Genomic DNA, 25,763 nt, shown 5'->3' on the forward strand with positions numbered 1-25,763 from the left:
TCAGCATTCCGTATGCAAGGATGCATGTAACAGTCCCTCTATTCATTCTAGTGATGGTTTTGAACTAGCCATTAGTGCTAAAATAATGACAATTCTTTTAGTTGAGTCAATGTGTAATTAAGTTTTGTTATCAGGAGTTCTTAAGATCTTTACAAAACTGAGATAACATTATGGAAAAAGCAGTAGACCGATCACTTTCCATATTACGGAACTGTAAAAACTGTGTAAAACTAGCGATGCACGGAAGCGAATGTTATGATATATCATGTATGTATTTTCATTTCAAAACTTACTTATATATACTTATTGTAGTAAACAACATTCCATATTTCATTAGACGCGCAAGGGAAGGAAGTGCCGTAGGTAGAGATGCTGCGCTGCGCCGTGGCGGAAGTCCGACACCCGAGCGTGGCTGCCACCTGAACGGATGGCTGGGCACGCGGTCACCGCATGCTCCGCTGCGGCTGCCACGGCCGTGCAATGGCTTCTCTTCTTCTTCACATTTTGTCCGGTATCTTCCACACAAATTCAGTAACAAAGTCATACACCTCGTCAAGAATTTCAAACCAGCTTATAACTCTGTGTCCCGCTTTATGGAAATCTGGACTTTTACGATTACGCAATCCTGATTTCGTAATCCTTTTTCTTCCTGGTTTTTCTGGTGTGGTGGACGATACTAGTAGGGTTGGTACTTAGCTGTTGTGGTGAACGATTCTTGTAGGTTTGGTATTTAGCTAATGTGATGAACGATACTTGTAGGTTTGGCACTTAGCTGGTGTGGTAAACGATTCTTGTAGGTTTGGTATTTAGCTAGTGTGATGAACGATACTTGTAGGTTTGGTACTTAGCTGGTGTGGTGGACGATACTAGTAGGTTTGGCACTTAGCTGGTGTGTGGTGAACGATTCTTGTAGGTTTGGTATTTAGCTAGTGTGTGATGAACGATACTTGTAGGTTTGGTACTTAGCTGGTGTGGTGGACGATACTAGTAGGTTTGGTACTTAGCTGGTGTGGTGAACGATACTGGTAGGTTTGGAACTTTTCTGGTGTGGTGAACGATACTTGTAGGTTTGGTACTTAGCTGGTGTGGTGAACGATATTGGTAGGTTTGGTACTTAGCTGGTGTGGTGAACGATACTCGTAGGTTTGGTACTTAGCTGGTGTGGTGGACGATACTAGTAGGGTTGGTACTTAGCTGTTGTGGTGAACGATTCTTGTAGGTTTGGTATTTAGCTGTTGTGGTGAACGATTCTTGTAGGTTTGGTACTTAGCTGGTGTGGTGAACGATACTCGTAGGTTTGGTACTTAGCTGGTGTGGTGGACGATACTAGTAGGTTTGGTACTTAGCTGTTGTGGTGAACGATTCTTGTAGGTTTGGTATTTAGCTAGTGTGATGAACGATACTCGTAGGTTTGGTACTTAGCTAGTGTGGTGAACGATGCTGGTAGGTTTGGTATTTAGCTAGTGTGATGAACGATACTTGTAGGTTTGGTACTTAGCTGGTGTGGTGAACGATGCTGGTAGGTTTGGTACTTAGCTGGTGTGGTGAACGATACTCGTAGGGTTGGTACTTAGCTGTTGTGGTGAACGATTCTTGTAGGTTTGGTATTTAGCTAGTGTGATGAACGATACTGGTAGGTTTGGTACTTTTCTGGTGTGGTGAACTATACTCAGTTTTGCATCCGGCCAAAAGCGGTGAGTGTAAAGTTTGTAAGTATGTTCAAATTTGTTATTAGTGTTGACTTATCAAAGTTTCTTGACGTTATCTTGTTTATTTTTTATTTTAATTGTCAGTTAAGCCATGGGAATCTTTAGCCAAGTACTGACCTGGGTGAAAGGATAATTTGATGGGATGACATTAATTTATCGTATGTAAAATATTCTTGTGTTCAGTTCTTGTGCATTTTAAATACTCTATAATCAAAATACATCGGAGCAGGACATCACATGGATTGATACGAGCTTTTTAAAGGTGACATTTACAAAGTCTAGGAATGTAGAGACTCCGGTCTATGATGTGGAATTTGTCAGCTAAACATCCGTATTTGAGTATTCAATTCAAGCTATTATCACTGAAAGAAAGGTTAAGATCCTTGACTCCTTTCATGAATGAATCAGCACTTATTGTTTGTTATGTCCTTTCGTATATTTATCATTCGTCAATAAATGTAAATAAAAAATGATTTGTCATTATAAAAACATTGGCTGTAAAAGTATGCAGGTAAAAGAATAACGAGGTTAAAAACTAGCTGATAAAATCTGTATCACATCTGTTTTGTACATACATGTGTAGAAATAATAGGTACATGTTTTTTAAAACATACTAACAGTTTTGTCGTAAATTAAAACTGATAATGTATTATGCTTGTTTAAAATATAAAAATAACTAACTCTTGGTACCTCCTCCGGTATTCATAGGAAATAACACAATGTAATAACAGTTATAAAACAAAAGTGGAAAGATAAGAAAAAGGAACAGAGGAGATAGTTAAGAAGCCATAATCATACACTCCCGCAGTCATTCTTCCTGTCACTAACCAAGGCTAGTCCTCACAGGTCCCAGAACTCTGCAAGAAGCAGGTCTCAATGGATGAACAAGACCGGCTCACCATAATTTTAATGTCCTGCAATTTCACATACATCATCCAGCTTGAACATTATAGGTTGTATATAATGAGAATAGGTTTATCTCGCCTTATATTGAACAAAATATTTAGACAATAATTTTAACACTCTGCAATCTATTCCTCAAAGAGCCACTTATTCCACTAATCACGATACAACAGTTGAGGACTTAAAGGGGTAACGAGTGACTAAAGAAAAATAACGAGCATTATTATGAAGGGGCGTAGGAACTGTTATACAAGTACCAACAACATATTCACTGTGATAACAGTCAACTCTAAGCTCCTCACACTTCTACAGTACTTTTTACTGATAGTCAACGTCGACTCCCTCTGTACAGTATTATCGGCATGTGAGTAAGAAATGCCAGTTATTGTAGTAGTTGTAGTCTTACACTAAACACAGTAATTCGTACCTGCATCAACATCGACTCCCTCTGTACAGTATTATCGGCATGTGAGTAAGAAATGCCAGTTATTGTAGTAGTTGTAGTCTTACACTAAACACAGTAATTCGTACCTGCATCAACATCGACTCCCTCTGTACAGTATTATCGGCATGTGAGTAAGAAATGCCAGTTATTGTAGTAGTTGTAGTCTTACACTAAACACAGTAATTCGTACCTGCGTCAACATCGACTGCCTCTGTACAGTATTATCGGCATGTGAGTAAGAAACGCCAGTTATTGTAGTAGTTGTAGTCTTACACTAAACACAGTAATTCGTACCTGCGTCAACATCGACTCCCTCTGTACAGTATTATCGGCATGTGAGTAAGAAATGCCAGTGTTATTGTAGTAGTTGTAGTCTTACACTAAACACAGAAATTCGTACCTGCGTCAACATCGACTCCCTCTGTACAGTATTATCGGCATGTGAGTAAGAAATGCCAGTTATTGTAGTAGTTGTAGTCATTACACTAAACACAGAAATTCGTACCTGCGTCAACATCGAGTCCCTCTGTACAGTCTGTATTGCCAGCCAGCGAGTATGAAACGCAGGTTACAGTAACGGTTCCCGTAGGCCGTCCTTCTTGTTAGCTAATTCTTCCGCTCTTATGTCTGTTAATTGGTAATGCACCAGTGCAGGCGGTGGGTTTCACGTAACTGTTCCTTACACCGGTCTGGCAGGATATATAAATAACCCTTTTTGGTGGAAATGTAATGATCCAAGCGTAACGATATGTAGAAAATAATTTACAACCACAGAACTGCGATGGAGCTCACAGTAGGGTATATGGGGATAATGTATGGAGCGATACAATAGAGGAGGAAAATGCTGGTATGATAATCCTTCTTGAGGTGTTCATAACAGGCCAAACAACAACTCTCGTCATGTTAATGGTGTTATTTCCTGCAACAGAGGAGGAAAAGGCTGGCATGATAACCCTTCTTGAGGTGTTCTTAACAGACCAAACAACAACTCTCGTCATGTTAATGGTGTTATTTCCTGCAACAGAGGAGGAAAAGGCTGGCATGATAACCCTTCTTGAGGTGTTCATAACACACCAAACAACTCTCGTCATGTTAATGGTGTTATTTTCCTGCAACAGGGGAGGAAAAGGCTGGCATGATAACCCTTCTTGAGGTGTTCATAACAGACCAAACAACAACTCTCTTCATGTTAATGGTGTTATTTTCCTGCAACAGAGGAGGGAAAGGCTGGCATGATAACCCTTTCATGAGGTGTTCATAACAGACCAAACAACAACTCTCGTCATGGCAATGGTGTTATTTTCCTGCAACAGAGGAGGAAAATGCTGGCATGATAACCCTTCTTGAGGTGTTCATAAGATACTAAACAACAACTCTCGACATGTCAATAGTATTATTTCCTGCAACAGGGGAGGAAAAGGCTGGCATGATAACCCTTCTTGAGGTGTTCATAACAGACCAAACAACAACTCTCTTCATGTTGATGGTGTTTTTTCCTGCAACAGAGGAGGAAAAGGCTGGCATGATAACCCTTCTTGAGGTGTTCATAACAGACCAAACGGCAACTCTCGTCATGGCAATGGTGTTATTTCCTGCAAAAGAGGAGGAAAAGGCTGGCATGATAACCCTTCTTGAGGTGTTCTTAACATACTAAAGAACAATCTCGACATGTTAATGGTGTTTTTTTCCTGCAACAGAGGAGGAAAAGGCTGGCATGATAACCCTTCTTGAGGTGTTCATAACAGACCAAACGGCAACTCTCGTCATGGCAATGGTGTTATTTCCTGCAAAAGAGGAGGAAAAGGCTGGCATGATAACCCTTCTTGAGGTGTTCTTAACATACTAAAAAACAATTCTCGACATGTTAATGGTATTATTTCCTGCAACAGAGGAGGGAAAGGCTGGCATGATAACCTTTCATGAGGTGTTCATAACAGACCAAACGGCAACTCTCGTCATGGCAATGGTGTTATTTCCTGCAAAAGAGGAGGAAAAGGCTGGCATGATAACCCTTCTTGAGATGTTCTTAAGAGACCAAACCACAACTCTCGTCATGTTAATGGTGTTATTTCCTGCAACAGAGGAGGAACATGCTGGCATGATAACCCTTCTTGAGATGTTCTTAAGAGACCAAACAACAACTCTCGTCATGTTAATTGTGTTGCTTCCTACAACAGAGGAGGAAAATGCTGGCATGATAACCCTTCTTGAGATGTTCTTAAGAGACCAAACAACAACTCTCGTCGTGTTAATGGTGTTGCTTCCTACAACAGAGGAGGAAAACAGCAACAGAGGCGATAGGGGGATAATAACTCCTCGCCATGTTTTCAGTTTAATAGCTTCTCTACTAGGCTTTTCAATCAGTGCAACTGTGTAGTATTTAACTTCAGCTAATTCTCCATTTCAGTAAGAGAATTTTCAACATCTGTGTAAATATCAGTAACAACAATTTTTTTAAGAAACTTACCAACAACTTTAATATAGCATCGAAGAATTGTAGTCCAAACTCAATCCTTCTAGTATGAGTATAGTTTCATATATAATGTAAACTTTTCTTGAGAAAAGAATATGTTGTCATAAAACCATTTTAGACTATGCCAATTTAGAATTAACGAAATCACCGCGTCAATTGAATTCATTACGATAGTTTGATAAAGAAAACGCTCATTATCCGCCTTGAGTCATACCAGAGCGTCGGATTGTGTGGTTCAGTCCACCGATACAAATCACGTGGAATAGTGTTAAATCTTTTCTTGGCAGTGTACATAGTGAGTGTGTTATACTGATTAGAGTAGACACAGTCAGGGTCCTTTGTTTGAAATTTGTTTTTGACGATGCAAGGTTACTTCACAAGTAAACAGGATTTTTTTCAGACATTTGCCATCAACTCTAACTCTAAAACATGCACTAAATAAAAACAAAACACAACACTAATTATTAAAACTCAACTACAGAATACAGGCCACAATAGGTCTGCATTCGCCGACCACCTACGACATGTTTTAAAGTTAGTGAAGTTGACACACAACATGGTGGTTGTGTCTCCTGACTTACGTGTGTCACAGCGCTCTGGTATGATGTGTTTATTTTAACCTAGTTTGCAATTGTGTGTTAGATTAGTTATTTACCTGAAGAAGAGATCAGATTGCAGATCTCGAAACGTAGTGTTACTGATTTTCTGTATCACTAAACGATGGAAAATACCCGGAAAATCCTGTTTCCTTCACAGTCAGGATGACTTATCTAAATAGATACATGCTGTGTAAATGTATAACCAGTTATTGTTCCAGCTAGATTAACTGCTTACTCGCCAGTGGTGAATGATTCACACTAATTACAGTAGATAATCACTCTGTGTAGTGACTTTTACCAACTGTGTCTTACATAAAATCTTATCAGAATTACGGAAAGTCACAATCTAATGTGACTAAACACCAGATGTTTAGCACTAACAAGTAAATGTTTGAATATCATTTGTGGCGTGTAAAACATGACTCGTGGTATGTGTTGTGCAGGCCAGGCATCATGTTACTTCTCGGCGGAGCTACAAGGGGAGTATGTGATGCAAACTGTGACGGCAGGCGCCCACGTCCAGTACTCGCAGGTCAACATCACAGCTGAAGCCATTCCCATGTGGGGTCAATGTCACCAACGCCAGGGCGACAACGTTATCCTTTTTGACAGGTACTTCAATAGCATAAGTATCCGGTATCACTGGGTAGATTAGAGGCTAAGGGCGAGACGAGTAATTTCTTCCCGGATACTAGCTATAAAAAAGCTATTTATTGCCTTTAATCCCCCGATAGCTATCGACCGTCTTTAAGGTGTTAAAAGATTGTTTTGTTCTCTTAGGACAAGAAGCTTATAAATTGCACTTAAATAACCTTAGCGCTGCTTCCGGAGTGACAGGATATTCAGGTTCTGTAAGGTTACGGGGTAGGGGCCGACCCCTATCGAGATTTACGAGGAAGAAGTAGGGCACTAATCTCAAAGTCATGTCTCCCCGGAAGAAGGGAAGGCCAGCTCTGAACCAGCCTTTTCAAAGTAGGCAGAGGGTGGTACACCCTTGTTGAGGCTAGCAAGAACCTCTGATACTTAGGGAACCAACCCCACCAACTCCAACAGTCATCTCCCGCAGTAGACTAGACCTATCGAATTGCCCTTGCACCCCAAAATCTCGACAATGGCGGTTAGTGATGTGCCGCTCCTGGACATCCATAAGGTTGCCCAGATTTAAGTGACACATCGGTTTTTGCCGTGCCCAGTGGTAGGTTCAACTGGAAAATATTTAGAATAAGGACTGATGAAGATCATGTGTTACGAACTTCAAGGATATGCCTTAACACTCTCTGTAGTGCCACTGCTAACGGTTATTTGGACTCAATTATCCTTCAATGAAACGTATCCTTTGGTATGTACATGTTATTTCATTTCTTTGTTTGGAGTTTATTTTTGACGATGAAAGGATTGTGAGTGAAACAGGATTTTTCCGGACATTTGCCACTGAACGATGGTAAATGTCCGGAAAAATCCTGTTTCCTCCACATGTTACGTCAGATGGAATCTGCACGTATGTGGAATAATACAGAATTCGAACTTAGAAGTAGTATTTAATAACTAGTCGCCTTGGCACAGAGGTATGAAGATCATAAATAAAAACATATTTTCAAAAGAAAACTAGCTATGTATGAAACATTCCATGAAAAATTGGAAAACAATGCTGTAAAATTCCAAACATCCTTTAAAAATATTAAAGGATGTTTTGCTTGGGCATCTACGGCGGGTTTGTCTAGATCTCCAGATACTGGATGCAAGGAAATTAAAAAGTAGACAATGATGGAATACGGTAAACCTGATCCTTGTCATTAGATGGGCCTTAGAAAAGAAAATGGTATTTGTAAATGCCTAAAAGGCGTTTTTCTGCGTCCCGACAACTTTACAGAGGTTTGTTCGTATTAATCTCTTGAAGAAGCAGTGTCGAGGAAGTTGGGAAGGAAACCAATTATGCCTTGTTTTGGAAAAGTGCACTAGATCTACTACTTGCTTGTAATGGAACAAATATTTTACGGCCTCGCCGTTGATGAGATTAGACATTTAGCCTTCCAACTGTGAGTAAGAAATTTAGTGAATCATTCTTTTAGTAGTAGTGGAATGGCCGGGAGGGCCTAGTTCTACCATTTCTTGCACCATCATTAAACTGCGAATCCTAAATCTACAGCGACGCCTAGAGTTAATATATTTAATAATAATATTTTTAATTTTAATTAACGATTCAAAATATCTATTATTACATAAAATTATGAAGAAAATATTGATGGACTTGATTCAGAAGGTGTCAGAATACTATGCTTGTTTCAATATCAAAAGCTAATAAGTATATATTTTAAATATAAATTTATTTCATAAATAAAAAAGTAACATATATTTTAGATTTTTATCTAAATAAAATACCTTTAAATATAAATAAATTAAGAGAATTTTAGTACACAATATGTAACAGCAGGGAATTTCAAAAGACTTTTCTCTGAAAATAACGAAGAATTAAGAAAAAGTAATTTAAGTGGCTTTCAAAATGAATTGTACACAATTATAATACATCAATTAGTTGCTGTCCTACAGATGATAAAAGGATTAAAATAAATAATTAATCTAATTGAAATTAAATTGCATGTGGGAATTTAAATAATATATAATAATTATTTTGGTTAATAAAATCAAATTGGTTTTGTATAAAACATAATAAAACCAGAGAATACAGAAATTAAATGTATTGTAAGATTATGTTCACTGCATGCCCACTATCTTGATAGTAAAATAATAAATTTGTATTGTAAGAAAAAAGAATAAATAAATTCTATCACAAACCTGAAAAATAAATTACTGCATATTGTCTCGACTCGTCAATATTCAGAACAATTTTGATTATCGCTTACAAAGAACGTGGGATATCAGAACCGAGAATTATTTTGTCAAGTATTGGTCTATTAATTGAAGTATAAATTATCCCAACGGCTTGTCATGAACTCATCGATCGAACAGTATGTTTCATACACTTACAGGCCTTTGAAACGATTTTGCGAGAAATCACTCGAAATTTTTACACTTTGGAGTTTATTTTTAAGTTGAACACCAACTTGCGAGGGCTACCACTTGAAATCAGTTTTTTCTGTGTTGTTGCATCCTGAAGTTGTCCCTCCCTTTCGTCTCATAGGGGGTGGATTTCCCTGACTCGAATCACAGCAAAACAGGACCACTTCAAGGATGTAGAGACAGGCCTAGGTCAGCAACCTTCGCCCCTTAAGGAGTTTGCAGGTGTTTCTACACTTTAACTGTGGAATTAGTCGGACTGCTCTTTCTTTAAGTCTAAATACTAAATTGTATTCAGCACAGCTGTCCCAAAGTCTTACTTCATAAGTAAAAAGTGAATATTCAAGACCAAAGTAGGCCATCTTCAAAACTTGAGGGATACAAAATTTGGCTAAGTTAAGTAATGCATAAATGCCTGAAGTAACTCTAGAAATTACAAAGTTAATATGATCGTTCCCATTTAAACCAAAGTCTAGATGTATTCCCAGGAACTCTGTCGAGTCTGAATCCCTAAGAAGGCGTCATCAACCATGACGGTAGGATGTGTCTCGTATTCCTGCAACTTGAGACAGAAATGTATATAACATTAGACTTCGAATAGTTTGTTTTTGGATTGACTCGGAAATATTTAGCATAAAAGAATGAAGGACAATAACGATTTCCAAATACTCTTTTGTGGATGATTTGATACATAGAGCCGTATTTTATATATATTTCGATTAACAAAAAAGATTATCCTTGCACCTCAAGCAAATATCGTCCGATTTCCATTCTCCCAGTTCTTAGTAAAGTTTTTGAAAAAGCTTTTCTTAATCAGTTTGAACAATTTCTTGGTCGCTTCTAAAGTTTCTGTCCTGAACAGCTCGAGTTTAGGACAAACAAATCGTCCATCGATGCCGTAACTGAAGTTATTCATAATGCTGTCGATGGCGTCGAGTAAAGAGAACGTGATAAGCATATTTGTCGACCTCTCCCAAGCTTTTGACTGTGTGCGTCATACGGACTGTTGCACCAGTTATGGACTAGTGGTATCAGGGATTTGCCGTACGATTGGCTCTCGTCTCTCGTCGTATCTTAAAGATAGAGACCATTGCGTACGGATTGCGACTGTTGTCTAACAGGGTCAAGATGCCCTACGGTAGCCCTCAGGGATCGATATTAGGGCCAGTTATTTTCCTTATTTATGTCGACAAGTTTAATACATCAACCCAGAAAGGTGATACAATATGCTGATGGCACGTATCTCTGTATTAAATCGAAATATAAAAATGATCTTGAAGTGAAAAAAATCATTTATCGATTTAAATTCATGCATCGCATCTTTCTCACGACTCAATTTGAAAACAAACAGCTCAAAATCAAACTTAACAATTTTTTTTTTCAGTATCGACAAGAACAAGAGTACCGCGTCCCGAGGTAATGATTGACGATGATATCTTGGGAGAGGCCGAATCCATGAAGTTCCTTGGAATGTACCTTGATCGAGGGCTGACATGGGATGTTCTCATTGACAGCATCTGCTCAAATGTTGCTTCAGGCATTTACTTTTTAGTAACCTTGCAAAATTTTGTTCTATTCGTGTTTTAAGAATGGTCTACTTTGGCCTGATACTGTCAATTGTCTTTCGGCTTGAGATTGTGGGGCAGCTGTTCTAAATACAAATTTGAAAGAGTATTTAGAGCTCAAAAGAAATCTGTCAGAATGCTTTACAAATTGAATTTTAGAGAGTCGTGTAAGATGCCTTCAAGGAGTTTGGATTGTTAACTTTACCCTGCCTCTATATTCTTGGCGTCGTTCTATACTGCCGACTCAAATGCGAGTTGGTCCAAGGCAGTGACGTCCACCAATACGAGACAAGAGACAGGGACAGCTTTCGGAATGTACAACACATAACGTCGGCATTTGAACACATACCGTCCCAAGTTGGTGTGAAACTGATAAACAAGCAGGCTGAGGGAATTAAACATCTGAGTAATTATAAATAATTCAAATCTCAATTAAAACACCTCCTGGTGTCAAAGGCGTTTCACTCCGTTGAAGAGTTCATATTGAGCCGCTGGAATGGAAATTATTGAAAACCATTGAAAAATCTCCAGTGCAATTTCATAGCTCTATCAATGCAAAATTTATATAATGATGCATGCAATCTTGTAATTGTTAACGCAATAAAGATTATTATTGTTATTACTTCCTCTAGTAGAGAGTCGTGAAATGACCGCTGGTAGATTTTCATGTTATTACTATCACAAGTTGAAATTAATAATGTTCTTTGTTGGTTGCAAGGTTTTCTAGACAAACAATTGGTTGTATGAATTAATTTCCACGAAAGTATTGAATCCAAGTCAATTTTTACTTATACAAAGAGTCGTTTCATTTGCATACTGAACAAGATATCATTTTGAACATCCATGTTAAATTTGGGGCATGAACCGATCCCTGAGGTACTCCAAGGTTCTTTCTTACTTTTTGTGAGATCGAGTTTCCAATTTGCAGAAGCAACCCCAACAGAACAGATTTCTGTGCACCTTTCCAAGTGTTTTCAATTCGGAATTGTTTTGTTAAAAATATACCAATAGTTTGTTTTGATAATCAATGGCCAGATACAAACAAAATACCGAGTTGTAAATCATCACAAAGCAATGCCAATTCTCCGATTTTGGTTGTGGCAGTTTGACGATAATTTGGAGTTATTTTGAAATTTGACTATGGCTAAATGGGCTACCGAATGATCGGGGCCTTTTGAACAACCACGACAGTTAACAACATGTCTTTAATTTCTTCTGGTTGATGTCTTTACAGCATCCGTTTTGGAGTCATGTGGAATTGAGCGGTGCCGGAGTCAGTGTCACCAAAGGCACATCTTCTGTAGAGGGCGGGGGGCGTCGACAGCCAGCTCGGTCAGCCTCCTCATGAGGTTCATGGCCTACCTTATACGGAGTCTCCTCTATCACTTTGGCCAGTAGCCATTTGGCTCTCATCGGTAAATGCAAGCCGTGTCTCGTGAAGTACCTCCGGCAGATTTTATTAAAGTCAAGGATCTGGATTTGTGCCTGACAGTCAATTCTTCAATGTAGACATTCACGAGCAGGACTTCTTCGTTGATGTTATGGTCGGTGGGCAGATATGGTGTTATCGAGATGTAGTGACACTCAGTTTGCATGCCAGAGGTGTGGATATATTTACGTTTTCCTTGTAACGATAAATTTCGCGCTGCTCTCAAACTGCAACGCCATTAGCGCCAGCAATCCGCAGAAGGCAATCAGATAAATGCTGAGGAATTTTGTCATCATCTCGAAAAGTTAGTATCAAGTTTACAAATTTCTCTGTTTCCTGAGCAGCTGCGATATTTGAATTAGTTTTCCTCGGTTTTCCGCCGTCGCTAGTGGGTTACGGACGTGTATTTTTCCCAGCTCAGTGCGCTTGCTCTGTGACCAGTGGGTGACACGGTTGGTGCTTGATCCAGTCCATTCAATCCTCAGATGTAATGCTTCAGTTTTGTTCGTACAACTGTTTCAGTTGCTATCCATGACATCGATGAATTCATCACCACATCTTTACTAGAATTTTAAATCTTTTGCGCATGACCTTTATACCTTAAGGTTTTTTGACATCTTATGAAGAATGTAGATTGCAATCCTCGAAACGTTGTGTTCTATTTCTATATATCGATGGCAAATTTCCGAAATCCTGTTATCTTTGCCAGCAGTGTGTTAAGTACGACTATCGCGTCCTGTTATTGCCGACTTTACTGCGGCTAACTTCTTCGGTTGCGGCTGCTGACAGCTAGTTTATTCTTATTCCATAGAAGACTGTTGTACACGAGGGCTACTGAATGGGTCAGAAGTGCGTTCTGATGTTGTTCCAAGTATGATTTTCTGCTATTCTTTGTTTTTGTTTTTTTTTTTGTTTTTTTTTCAGGATCCGTTTTCTTTTTACAATTGCAGTGCATCGTATTCAGTTTCCCATTCAAACACTAAACTTCGGCCTGTAAAACCTCAACTGTGATCTTCAGGCTGCAAATAAGATCATTATTCACCTGCTCTAAGCTAGTACAAAGTCCATATTAAGTAGAAATGTCGCTTTTATGTAGACAGAGCGTCAGTTCAAATCGTACGTAAAGATCGGCGAAGCCGGCACTAGATTTTGCAACGGAACCAGAAACATTGATCACAATTATCTGATTGGTGTGTTGAAGCAGTCATATTGTAATAATAAGTTAAATAAATAATTGCGCTCAATTTTAAATTGGGTCATCTTCTGCAAGCGTGCATTTTCAGTATCAGGTCTCTCATCAGTTGGGATCGGAGATGCTGGGGTAGAAAACGTTCCTGCATGTGACGACGTGTCAGATGAGGCAGAAAGCGACAGTACAGACGAGGAGGCAGAAAGCGACAGTACAGACGATGAGGCAGAAAGCGACAGTACAGACGATGAGGCAGAAAGCGACAGTACAGACGATGAGGCAGAAAGCGACAGTACAAACGATGAGGCAGGAAGCGCTTGTACAGACGATGAGGCAGAAAGCGACAGTACAAACGATGAGGCAGAAAGCGACTGTACAGACGATGAAGCAGTAAGCGACAGTACAGACGATGTGGCAGAAAGCGACAGTACAGACGATGAGGTAGAAAACGACAGTACAGACGATGAGGCGGTTAGAGTCACGTCCGGCGATAAAGTTGATGGCATCACAGAAGACAAAGAGGCTTCCCTCAGGTGATAAAACGAGGAGCATTGCGACAGGGAACGAAACGGCAGAAGTGGACACAGATAACGAGGCGGTTGGCGTCGTAGCAGAAGACAAGATGGCGGGGTCTTCTGCAGGCGAGGAGTGTCTCATGGTGACCAGGGGTGTACCTGCGAGTCTTCCACCACTCATAATCACGGACTTAATGTCTGGATCAGCTTTTATGTATGTGTACAGTTATTACTTATATTTTGTAATAATATTTCAAATTTAAATAATTATCATTAACAATAAATGTAGATAAATAAACAATTGAACATTACTTACAATGTAACAATAGCAAACAGTATTAATCAGTAATAGTATTAATAAAATCCTGGGTGAGCTTTTTTGTAGTCAATAATAATTGTTACGCTTGGATTGCTATATTTACCGTAGCAAAAATATTCACATGCCGCAACGAAATTCGTCCTCAGGATCCGCAGAGTTCCGAGTGAACGCTATAACTACTAACTAATCTTAAGTAATGTCAGTCAATCTTGCTGTCAGTATGGACGTCTTGTCAGCAATGCTTATACAAACTGCACAGAAGTTGCGCGCCTTCTTACTCTTAGTAAAGAGGCAAAAAGCGACTACGTACAGTCAGGCTGCCAATCTATTCTTACTTCTTTTGTAAGATTATGCAATGTATATATGATACCGTCAAACCGCGTTCTTTTGGTTCAATCCAAACACTAATTGCCAATCACGGTTACAAAGTCATTATGCACAGAATAAGTAAATGACAACATGGGGAGTGCCGATGGCCGAGCGGTCTATAGCCCGGGTTTAAATCCTGTCTGTGCCGTTGCACTTTTTATCAGTACCATCGACCTTGTACTGTATCCAATCTCTTCCTTATTCTGTTTGATAAGGTCAGCGGCCCATGAAGACGGGAAGAACAAGGTTTTAAAAGGGATCGGCCTCTCCTGTCAAAAAGAAGAAAGAAATAGAGGAATAAACCATATGAAATAATAGAAAATGCTGTTTTTTTTTTCTATCTAAGTAGTCAACTACACTGCCTCTCTCAATTGTAGGCAAAAGCTGAGTGTACGGTGTTGTCTGGTTCTAGAGCACTTCCTAAGCACGCATTATAAGCAAAGCTTCTCCAGTTACGGAGTTCAGTGACAGCTATCCCTCAGCCCGCTGGAAGAGTCCGCTTCTGCTGCTGTGATCTTTGCTTTGATCTCTGCACCATTACGACCTACTGGGCTATTGGCCTCAGCAATAGTCTGACGAGGTCCTGACAACACTGACTTTTAAGTGCTTGAAAACAACGATGGAGGATGAGAACTAATACATAAAAGATCAACTGCAAACTGGAGAGGGTACGGAATCAAGTTGAGAACAGGTTAAGAGGCGGCCATCTTGATTGTAACTTCAAAAGCACAATATTAAACCTCGTGCAAGATTACGCTCTTATTTTTAGTCGTACAATTTTGGGATTTGTTTCATTTTAAAGATATAATTAATACGCATCAAAATTAGTACTTTTCATATTTTGTGCTATCCGGAAAAATTACAACTTTTCGACCGCCATATTTTAAATATTCAAAACGTATGCACTAAAAATTGTTTGGCTACGTATAATAAGATCTTAAAAATGAGATCTCCCACAGCGCTAAAACTAAAAATAACGGCGCAAAAGTGCATAAGGTTTAACGTTGTTCTTATTTTAGGAGGAGAGGCTCAAGGTGGTTTTACTACATCCGACTTTTAAAGTTTTATTAATTTACACGGTTTCCTGTAAATTTTGAATGTAAATTTCAGGTATTATTGAATAAAGCGAATACACAACCTGTTCTCAAACTTACGGTTCAAAAATGTACCTAAAGTCAGACACAATCAAGAACTATAGAGTATACAAACTAAACAAACACCGGAAACTCTCTATAACAACTATCCTTTACAACTCCAACAGCCTTACAGCCACACTCGTCCTTCGTGGGACTTGTGCTGGAGTTGACCGACTGCGACCTCGGGTAGAGGCGTATGAATGCCCGGTGCCCGACTCTTGACATTGTAAACCTCGACCAATCATCGGCCGAACCCGGACCCTGCTGTTAGGTGATGATTGCTGGCACCAATCATCGGGCAGTCTGTGCACAGCGAAATACCTACCTCGGGGATACGTTGGAGCTGGACCGGTCGACACAGAGTTCTTTGTTCTCACCACGCGACTGCCCTCGTGAATACCTGAATCGAAGAACTGGATGTCCGGGTCAATACACAACTTGGATGGAATCGTCCTGAGGTTCTTCACAAGGCAACTAAAACATCAAAGAGAGGACACGGATACTAGCTGGGATGATTATGCGGAAACTGCATCGTTCAGGTTTAGACCCTCACCACTCATTGGGACTCCTGCAACCACTGACTCACCTCTTCCATCATTGTCCCAGTGGATGTTATCCTTGACGAATCGGCTGTCGCCTCTCAATACTACAAGACACCAATATATTTCGTACGCTTAAGCAGTAAGAGGATCATGTACTCTGGACTATTGTGACAAGTACAGAAATTATTCAACCAAGTGCAGGATATATGCAGGAGACATGACGTTTCAACGCCACCCAGTCTCCCGATAATTGTGCTGGCGCCGGCCGTGAAAACCTCTGGGTACTGATTCATTCATACGTCAGGACTCTCTCGATGTAAGCAATCGGATCTTCTAGACAGCCCACTACTTAATTAGCAAACTCAAATCGATGAAAACAGAAAAATTATAAAATGACATTTACCATTTATTACGACTTCTTCATAAAAACCCTCAATTCGCAACCAACAGTGGAAGAAATTCAGCTATTGTGTGAAGATCTTAATACTGATCTTGTTGTAACCGAAAACTTCGGTCTGTGCAAAATTCCATGTTACGTACTGGTGATGTTGCTTTTTGGTTTTTAGTTGTTAATTTTTTGGTGTCCATTACAATTTTATCTTCCCAAATAACTATCCATTCAATGAAATGTCTGAAAAGGATTTTGAACAGTCAAATTAAAATTCGAAACAAAATAATCAAAATTAGTTACTATAGAAATGTACATATCTCGTAGGAGAAATGAAGACTTGTTTTTTTCTAAGCTCTAATCTATACTAATGAATCCGAATAAATAAAAACATCACATACTGAGGAGTCATTTTTAACGTGAACACACTAAACAACAATCGTCAATGTACCACGCGCTTTGTCTTGTTGCCAAGTTCGTTTGACCTTGAATTGTTGGTAAAATCTCCAACTAGGGTAACTGCTAAACACACATGCGGCTTTAGATATTATCACCAACATATTAGTTGAAAGAATCGAGAAAAACTCAAAGAGTATTGAAATAAATAGAGATAACAGACAACATTGCTCTCCTCAGCCTTCCAACCTGAATTTCCTAGATTTGATACAATCCGTAGAGCAACAATTCACGACTCATCTGAATTTACCTCTCATATCAGTTGCCCAACCTAGATCACAAAATGAATTCTGGTTTAAATAGATAAACTCGTGGTTTTCTCTGAGATATACGGGAGTACAGAAATGAAAAGTCTGAAACTTTTTCAAATATACATAAGAACGTACAAACGGTGATGATGCGAGCAGCAAAAAAGGTGTAATATCACAAATCCAATACTTTCTTCAAAAAATGTCAATCGATAATACACATAACTGTTCATTTAAAGTTCAAATTAAGGAGGATAGGATTGTGACTCATGCGTCTGAGGTTGACGACGAGTTTAACAAGTCTTCTCGTCTGTTGCTGACGAGCGAGGTCTTCGATCTTCACTTCTACAGGGGAACCCCTCGGATAAATTGTAGTCAGCAGCCCCATTGGTGCTGGCTCCTGTAGTTTAGAACGACGTCAATCAAATCATACATCAGCTTCCACTGAATAATGCTATCAAATTGATTTTCCATGTGGCTCATAAAAAATGCTCAAAGCACATTGTGCGGCCATTTACCGAATAAGTAAATCAATCATTTCAAACCTGAAGACTTTTCCTCTCTTTTAAAAGTTTTCCATTTTCCAAAAGAGGCAACCTTTTTTCAACAAATAATTATCTAATATGCCTTTGTTATCCGACCTTGGCAAAATATTCGAAAACCTTTATTAAGGTTGTTTAGTTTAGACAAATGGCCAGTTTTCAGAAGACCAGTTTGAGTTCAAAAAACAGCAAATCCACAATTGACACAGTAGTAAATCTTGTCAATATGGTTGTTGAGGGAATTTGAGGAGAGATATCGTGTTCTTAAGTATTCGACTGTGTAGGCCGCAAAACATTGCTTGACAAATTAATATCCCATGGTATCCGAAGTTTGACACTCTTAAGGGCCTGTTAATTTCTACGTCATAGAAATCAAGTGGTCCAAATTTAAAATCACTTTCTAAACCTACGCACCACAAAGCTATGGAGTCCCCCAGGGATCAATACTTAATCCAGTTATTTTCCTCGTGCATGTCAACGACATTGAACCATTAATACTGCACAATATGCAATTGGCATGAGACTGTTTCAGAGGAAGCTCTAAACAAACTTTGGGGCTACAAATGTTTTTTTATCTTAACAATAGTGTCCAAATTTCAATAGCATCAATCTCAAGATAAATTCATCAAAATCCATTGTCCTGAACTTTTTTTGTTGCGTTATGTAATCGGTTCTGCTGTATGAGGGGAATTCCATACTCGAGGAAGTCTACTTTTCAAAGTACCCTGGAATAGACCTTAATAGACTGTTAACATGACGTAATCAAATTGATCATGTTTTCACCAAATTGTTGTAGCAGGCATTTATGACTTGAGGTCCTGGGCAAAATACTGCCAAAGACGGTTCTTGTTACGGCATAGCCTGTAAAACAACTATTTTAGACGAGTGTTCAAACTAAAAAACACACATTGTAGAAAAATTGAATATAATAGAGTTCGTGCAAGACAGTTATCAATAATTAGCAACTCTTTACTTTCCCATGGCTCTACATTTTGTATGTCTAATGTCTATGTGCTTTAACCAGAGCTCGAGAAATGCAAGATTAGGCAGTATTGCAACGAGACAGGAGGCAAAGGTACCTACCGGCCGGGTATGCGTAGAACGGTAGTTTATGAGCATCTGCATTTACAGACAAGTGCACTGCACTTATGCCCTTGCTACATGCATTTTCACTCCCGCAAAAGTAACATTAATACCGGATCCCAGCGGGTCATCAACCGAATAGAACACTTAAGACGGTAAAAAGTGTTTCAGACGAGTTTTTAACTTATTGTTGGGAATTTTTATAATGTCAGGAAGCCCGTTGATTAGTCTGACACCAACCTCTTGCGACTGACGTTGCGATAATGACAGTCTGTGATGCTGCGTTCGGAAGCTGCCCGTGCCCTTGGTTTTAATAATAATGAACATCCCTGCCGCGAACCAAATTACATCTTGATCGGCAGTACACGGACACAAAAACTGGAGTCAGAACAGAGTCGGCAACCTAACTCCCTGTACGGCTCTCTGTAGCCTTACCACTGGTTCTTACAGGCTTTGTCTAAACCCTAAACATACGCTCCTTTTGCTTTTTGTATTGTCCAAGACTAATTTCTCAAGTAGAAAATCATTCGTTTTTTCTAGGCAGTTTTTGAAACACCCTCACAGTTGTCCAATGTCCAGTCACTTGGGTTTTGTCGTCGTCAACTAGGCATAGGCTCTTTTGACATCGTAGGTTTTAGAAGTTCGAATGGTTATTCTAAAGATCCTTCGGTATTTCCTGAAGAAGATTTTGAAGTTCACATTTTGAGTTCTAATGAATAGGTTGTGAAATAAATTTAGTTTTCTCGAGAAATAAGAATTCCTTTGGTAAACCATTGTTTGGACGGGTAACCGACGTTTAAGTAATAATTGAGACCCTGGCTGAAGGCTGGAAAGATATCATTAACGTCATCAGAGTGATTTAAACATGTTCGATTAGTTATTCAAATACTCATTCGGGCGGCAGATATTTTAAAAATGAACACCCCTCCTAGTTTTCTATCTCGAATTGTGTTTCTCTAATTTACCCCTATGAACCAGGACCTCTTGTGCCAAGTAGTGAGAGACAGAGATTGCAGTTTTCGAAATAGGAACTGTGGTGCCAGGAATATTAGTTATCACGTTGTCGATGGCGATGTGTGTCATAAAGCAGAGCTTCCTTGGCTGTCCTGCCTGTGTAGATGTTTTAACCTGTCCTCAATAAAAAAAAACGCTAGACACAACTTATAATCTATATACCAAGTGATATCTTTTGTAATGAAAGTAAATGGCATATTCTTAACCATTCGATGGTTATAGCCGCAATCAGGGCTCAATTATAAATTATATTTCCGGCCTTGGCGCTCGCTCGTCGTGGCGGAAACGATTAGTGGATTTCCGCCGTGGCGTCAGTTACTACGTCTGCGCACTGGACAGGTCTGCGCTTAGCTGTTGTTTATGCTAAACCGTTCCGTAACAACAGTTTCCATCACATTCCAATTAAACTTTTGTTAAATTTATTATAGTGTACGTATTGTGTTATGAACGCTTTAGACAAACTGTTGCAAACAACAGTTTAGAAGATCAACTTCCAGAAACAGGAATAGGCAGAAATAGCAGTTATAGTTCACAAGCTGTTGTTTCCTTAATGCTAAACTGCTGAGTTGGCAGTAGATTAGTAGTGTGCACTGTCTATGTCCAACTAGTGTTTTTCATTTAAACCGTTCAAATACCCTATTTCCTTACAACCGAACTGTCTAAATCGCGAAACTGCTGAGAATCAGAATCAAGTATCAAGATTTTATTGACTCTACAACATATAAACATGCCATCAGTTTCATCATAGAATTAGAAATGACAAAGTAAACCTATAAACAATACAAAAATATTCAAGCTAGAATAAAATAACAATATTCAACTAAAAAATTGATACAGCAAGATAAATCTTGCAATCTATAAAGTCATTCAAAAACAAACAGGACTGCACATTTACCAAGTTTAAGAATTCTGTAGTGTTGTAGAGAGGGTTGGCAATGCGAGAAATTTTCAGTTTTAATTTATACTTGTTAGTAAGGCAAATTCTTTATATCAGTTGGAAATCTGTTGTACAATATAATAACAGCTTTTAAGACTTCCTGAATGTTCATTAAATTTAATAAAAATATAGTTTTCCTGTCTGGTAAAATACTTATGGAGATTATCACACAATGCGAAGTGTTGTATACAATTTTTTACATACAATAAACAATCTAAAACATATATAGCTGGAAGTGTGAGAAGTTGCATTTGATTAAATAATGGCTTACAATGATATCTAGGCATATCTCTATACTTTATGCGTACTGCTTTTCTTGTAGCTGTTTTCGACACACCTTTAGTCTGGGGTTTACTTGTTTATTGTCAAACTATCAGTAAAAAAGTTCTTTATGGTCTTTGTTATGACTTCTTATAAACAAATTTCAGTTATGACCGGTGATATAACTAGCATCGAAGTCCCCTGTCCACACCGCGTTTGCGAACGAAAATAACTACAAAGAAGAATGTTGTCTCAAAGTTGCAACATGTTTCACTACAGCCGGCTCTTCCGCAGTTGTGACAAGTTTAACGTCGTTCCAGGGGGTAAAATTCAAGGTCGTTTCACTACAGCCGGCTCTTCAGCAGCTGTGATAAGTTTAACGTCGTTCCAGGGGGGTAAATTCAAGGTCGTTTCACTACAGCCGGCTCTTCAGCGCTGTGACAAGTTAAACGTCGTTCCAGGGGGTAAAATTCAAGGTCGTTTCACTACAGCCGGCTCTTCAGCAGCTGTGATAAGTTTAACGTCGTTCCAGGGGGGTAAATTCAAGGTCGTATCACTACAGCCGGCTCTTCAGCAGCTGTGACAAGTTTAACGTCGTTCCAGGGGGGTAAATTCAAGGTCGTATCACTACAGCCGGCTCTTCAGCAGTTGTGACAAGTTTAACGTCGTTCCAGGGGGTAAAATTCAAGGTCGTTTCACTACAGCCGGCTCTTCAGCGCTGTGACAAGTTAAACGTCGTTCCAGGGGGTAAAATTCAAGGTCGTTTCACTACAGCCGGCTCTTCAGCGCTGTGACAAGTTAAACGTCGTTCCAGGGGGTAAAATTCAAGGTCGTTTCACTACAGTCGGCTCTTCAGCGCTGTAACAAGTTTAACGTCGTTCCAGGGGGTAAAATTCAAGGTCGTTTCACTACAGCCGGCTCTTCAGCAGCTGTGATAAGTTTAACGTCGTTCCAGGGGGGTAAATTCAAGGTCGTTTCACTACAGCCGGCTCTTCAGCGCTGTGACAAGTTTAACGTCGTTCCAGGGGGTAAAATTCAAGGTTGTTTCACTACAGCCGGCTCTTAAGCCTTTTTGATCCAATTACAACGTTATGCGTCGCAAAAAAATGGAACTTCTTTACTGTTATTTATCGGAGAGTATTGTATAACATATATATCAATGTAAAGTTTACCACTCCTTACTGTACCAGAGATGTTGTCTTTCTTTGCAATTGCTACGATGAATACACACAGACTGGTGTTGCAGCTTCAATGGAACTGCCTGCATGCGCTGTTTCCACCTAAAGTTGCACTCTGCGAACGTGCTTCAGGTGCACACTTGTCCTACGTGCTTGGACCAGTGCTACTTGACAGAAGAGGCTGCCCGTCACACATGTCCTACAGGCGATTACTTCCAGCGGAACTACTTCAAGGAAATCACACTGTTCCGTGAGTACAGATTCACAAGTAATAGTTTTACCATTCGTTTGTTTAAAGTTTATTGTTGACAATAACTGATTTGAAAGGATAATAGATTTCGGACATTTGCTATCGTTATATTTTACAAAAAGTATATCACTACGTTTCGAGGATTGAAATCGCCAACCTTCTTCACGTGTAAAAACACAATGTTTTTACACCTGAAAGAAGGTACATTTCAACCCTCGAAATGTAGTGGTATATTTTGATTTCAGTTATGTGGATCCGACGATGTTTTATTGCAACCAAAAGTCCTCCAAATAATAAAATGTAATGAATTATTAATGAAGTGTTTTTTTTTAAATTCATTAATAAGATCCAATGAGAGAGAATCTTCAACAATGTATGTTAAATTAGCTGTGTTAGCTTGTTTTCTTTCACTTTAACTAAAACAGGTATACTGTTTTAACATTAAAACATGGAAATTTATAATTTTCTTTAAAATTAAAAAAATCACACGGATTTTTTTTTTTCATTTTTAGATTTTATTCCAAATTATTGTGACTGTTGAGTTTATTTCTTTTTTGATCCACAGCAGACTTCGATCACTTCTGTCGTCATTAACACATGTGATAGAAAATCGTCTTGAACGCACATAGGAGCGGTTGGTTACGGGTACGTCAATATACAGGAGACTAAGACGTTTAATTTAAATAACTTTACCGTTTTGTGCTTTACGGGCGAACATTAGATTGGGAACTGTTATCCGTGTCAAACACGCGGGACGACCGATAAACGTTCTCCTTGCAGTACCGCCACTCCAGACAATAGCCTGACATTCTAATTAGTTAAGTGAACCGTTTTGTGCTTTACGGGCGAACATTAGATTGGGAACTGTTATCCGTGTCAAACCCGCGGGACGACCGATAAACGTTCTCCGTGCAGTACCGCCACTCCAGACAATAGCCTGGGACATTCTAATTAGTTAAGTGAACCGTTTTGTGCTTTACGGGCGAACATTAGATTGGGAACTGTTATCCGTGTCAAAACCGCGGGACGCCCGATAAACGTTCTCCGTGCAGTACCGCCACTCCAGACAATAGCATGGGACATTCCAATTAGTTACGTGAACCGTTTTGTGCTTTACGGGCGAACATTAGATTGGGAACTGTTATCCGTGTCAAACCCGCGGGACGCCCGATAAACCTTCTCCGTGCAGTACCGCCACTCCAGACAATAGCCTGAGATTCTAATTAGTTAAGTGAACCGTTTTGTGCTTTACGGGCGAACATTAGATTGGGAACTGTTATCCGTGTCAAACACGCGGGAAAACCGATAAACGTTCTCCGTGCAGTACCGCCACTCCAGACAATAGCATGGGACATTCCAATTAGTTAAGTGAACCGTTTTGTGCTTTACGGGCGAACATTAGATTGGGAACTGTTATCCGTGTCAAACCCGCGGGACGCCCGATAAACGTTCTCCGTGCAGTACCGCCACTCCAGACAATAGCCTGAGACATTCTAATTAGTTAAGTGAACCGTTTTGTGCTTTACGGGCGAACATTAGATTGGGAACTGTTATCCGTGTCAAACCCGCGGGACGCCCGATAAACGTTCTCCGTGCAGTACCGCCACTCCAGACAATAGCCTGGGACATTCTAATTAGTTAAGTGAACCGTTTTGTGCTTTACGGGCGAACATTAGATTGGGAACTGTTATCCGTGTCAAACCCGCGGGACGCCCGATAAACGTTCTCCGTGCAGTACCGCCACTCCAGACAATAGCCTGAGACATTCTAATTAGTTAAGTGAACCGTTTTGTGCTTTACGGGCGAACATTAGATTGGGAACTGTTATCCGTGTCAAACCCGCGGGACGCCCGATAAACGTTCTCCGTGCAGTACCGCCACTCCAGACAATAGCATGGGACATTCCAATTAGTTAAGTGAACCGTTTTGTGCTTTACGAGCGAACATTAGATTGGGAACTGTTATCCGTGTCAAACCCGCGGGGACGCCCGATAAACCTTCTCCGTGCAGTACCGCCACTCCAGACAATAGCCTGAGACATTCTAATTAGTTAAGTGAACCGTTTTGTGCTTTACGGGCGAACATTAGATTGGGAACTGTTATCCGTGTCAAACACGCGGGACGCCCGATAAACGTTCTCCGTGCAGTACCGCCACTCCAGACAATAGCCTGGGACATTCTAATTAGTTAAGTGAACCGTTTTGTGATGAGTAAGGGAATAGATTTTTTTCGAACTACTCAACACATTATTCTCCTCGAAGTGACTACCTGCAAATTTTAATTTTAAAATTTTAAATAGGAATCACGTACAATAATTTTGTTATTATAAATAAATAAGTATTTTTTTCTGATGCTTTGCATTATATTCTATGATTATCTAGTTTACAAATCAGTTTTAAAAATTAAAATCGATGGAACATTACAGGAATTAACAGGTAATCATTTTTGCCACATAGGTTCTGCCATCTAGCCGATAAATGTCGTAAACTTTTGTGGTATGTTTAGCCTTAATTACCCAACAGATTCTCCACAAAATCGTGTGTGGTCTGCCTGTCCGCCTGTGCGGTAACTCTCCATAGAAAGGTCCTAAATGTATTCTCTACTTGGCGTATACCATCGAATCAAAATGTTTAGGTACCTACACAAAGTTTGAAAGTTAAGCTACCCACAAACTAACCAGTAAAGCTGCGATAGTTGCGGTTACAATAAAATAGATTTTGTTTATTTCTGCTTTTAGGGACATAAAAGCAAATTGTGTAAAAACAATAACTTCCGGGTTTTATGTCGATAACAACGCAAAATGTACCGTTTTGACGCTTTTCAACCGAATTACAATTTTGCAAATTCATAATTCGGAAACTTGTGATGCGATTAAGTCCAAGTTTTTATACAAGATACAAACTTACTGTTTTGGAATATAAAATTGTAGAATTGAATTGTTATTACATTACCACCTTAATTTTGATTCTTGACATGCAGTTCAAAAAAATCAGTATTAGTTCGTTATGGAGTCCTACAGTCATGATCTAATTGTTGTAAACCACTATTTGAAACGTTTAATTTTCAACACGATTTAATTGAGCAGGTTTTGTTAATTTGCTGCTGTAGGCGCATTAATTACACGTTAAGAGAGTTGGAAGAGATGAAAGTCTGATAGGGCTTAGTCAGAGCTGTACGAGTTACTGGTGGTCCAGTAAT

The 25,763-nt window shown here is 39.4% G+C and overlaps 1 protein-coding gene across 3 annotated transcripts in view; it reads left to right on the top strand.

Moving 5' to 3' along the window:
• LOC124368723 overlaps positions 1–25,763 on the top strand; it is a 100,708-nt gene that overhangs the window by 23,580 nt on the left and 51,365 nt on the right. For all 3 annotated transcript variants that reach the window (XM_046826037.1, XM_046826035.1, XM_046826036.1), the window contains exons 2-3: positions 6,573–6,741; positions 22,384–22,565. In XM_046826037.1, the coding sequence (XP_046681993.1) occupies positions 6,573–6,741; positions 22,384–22,565 (351 nt within the window). The remainder of the gene's footprint in view (positions 1–6,572; positions 6,742–22,383; positions 22,566–25,763) is intronic.

This window comes from Homalodisca vitripennis, chromosome X (genome assembly GCF_021130785.1).
Source record: "Homalodisca vitripennis isolate AUS2020 chromosome X, UT_GWSS_2.1, whole genome shotgun sequence".
In the NCBI taxonomy this organism is placed as follows: domain Eukaryota; kingdom Metazoa; phylum Arthropoda; class Insecta; order Hemiptera; family Cicadellidae; genus Homalodisca; species Homalodisca vitripennis.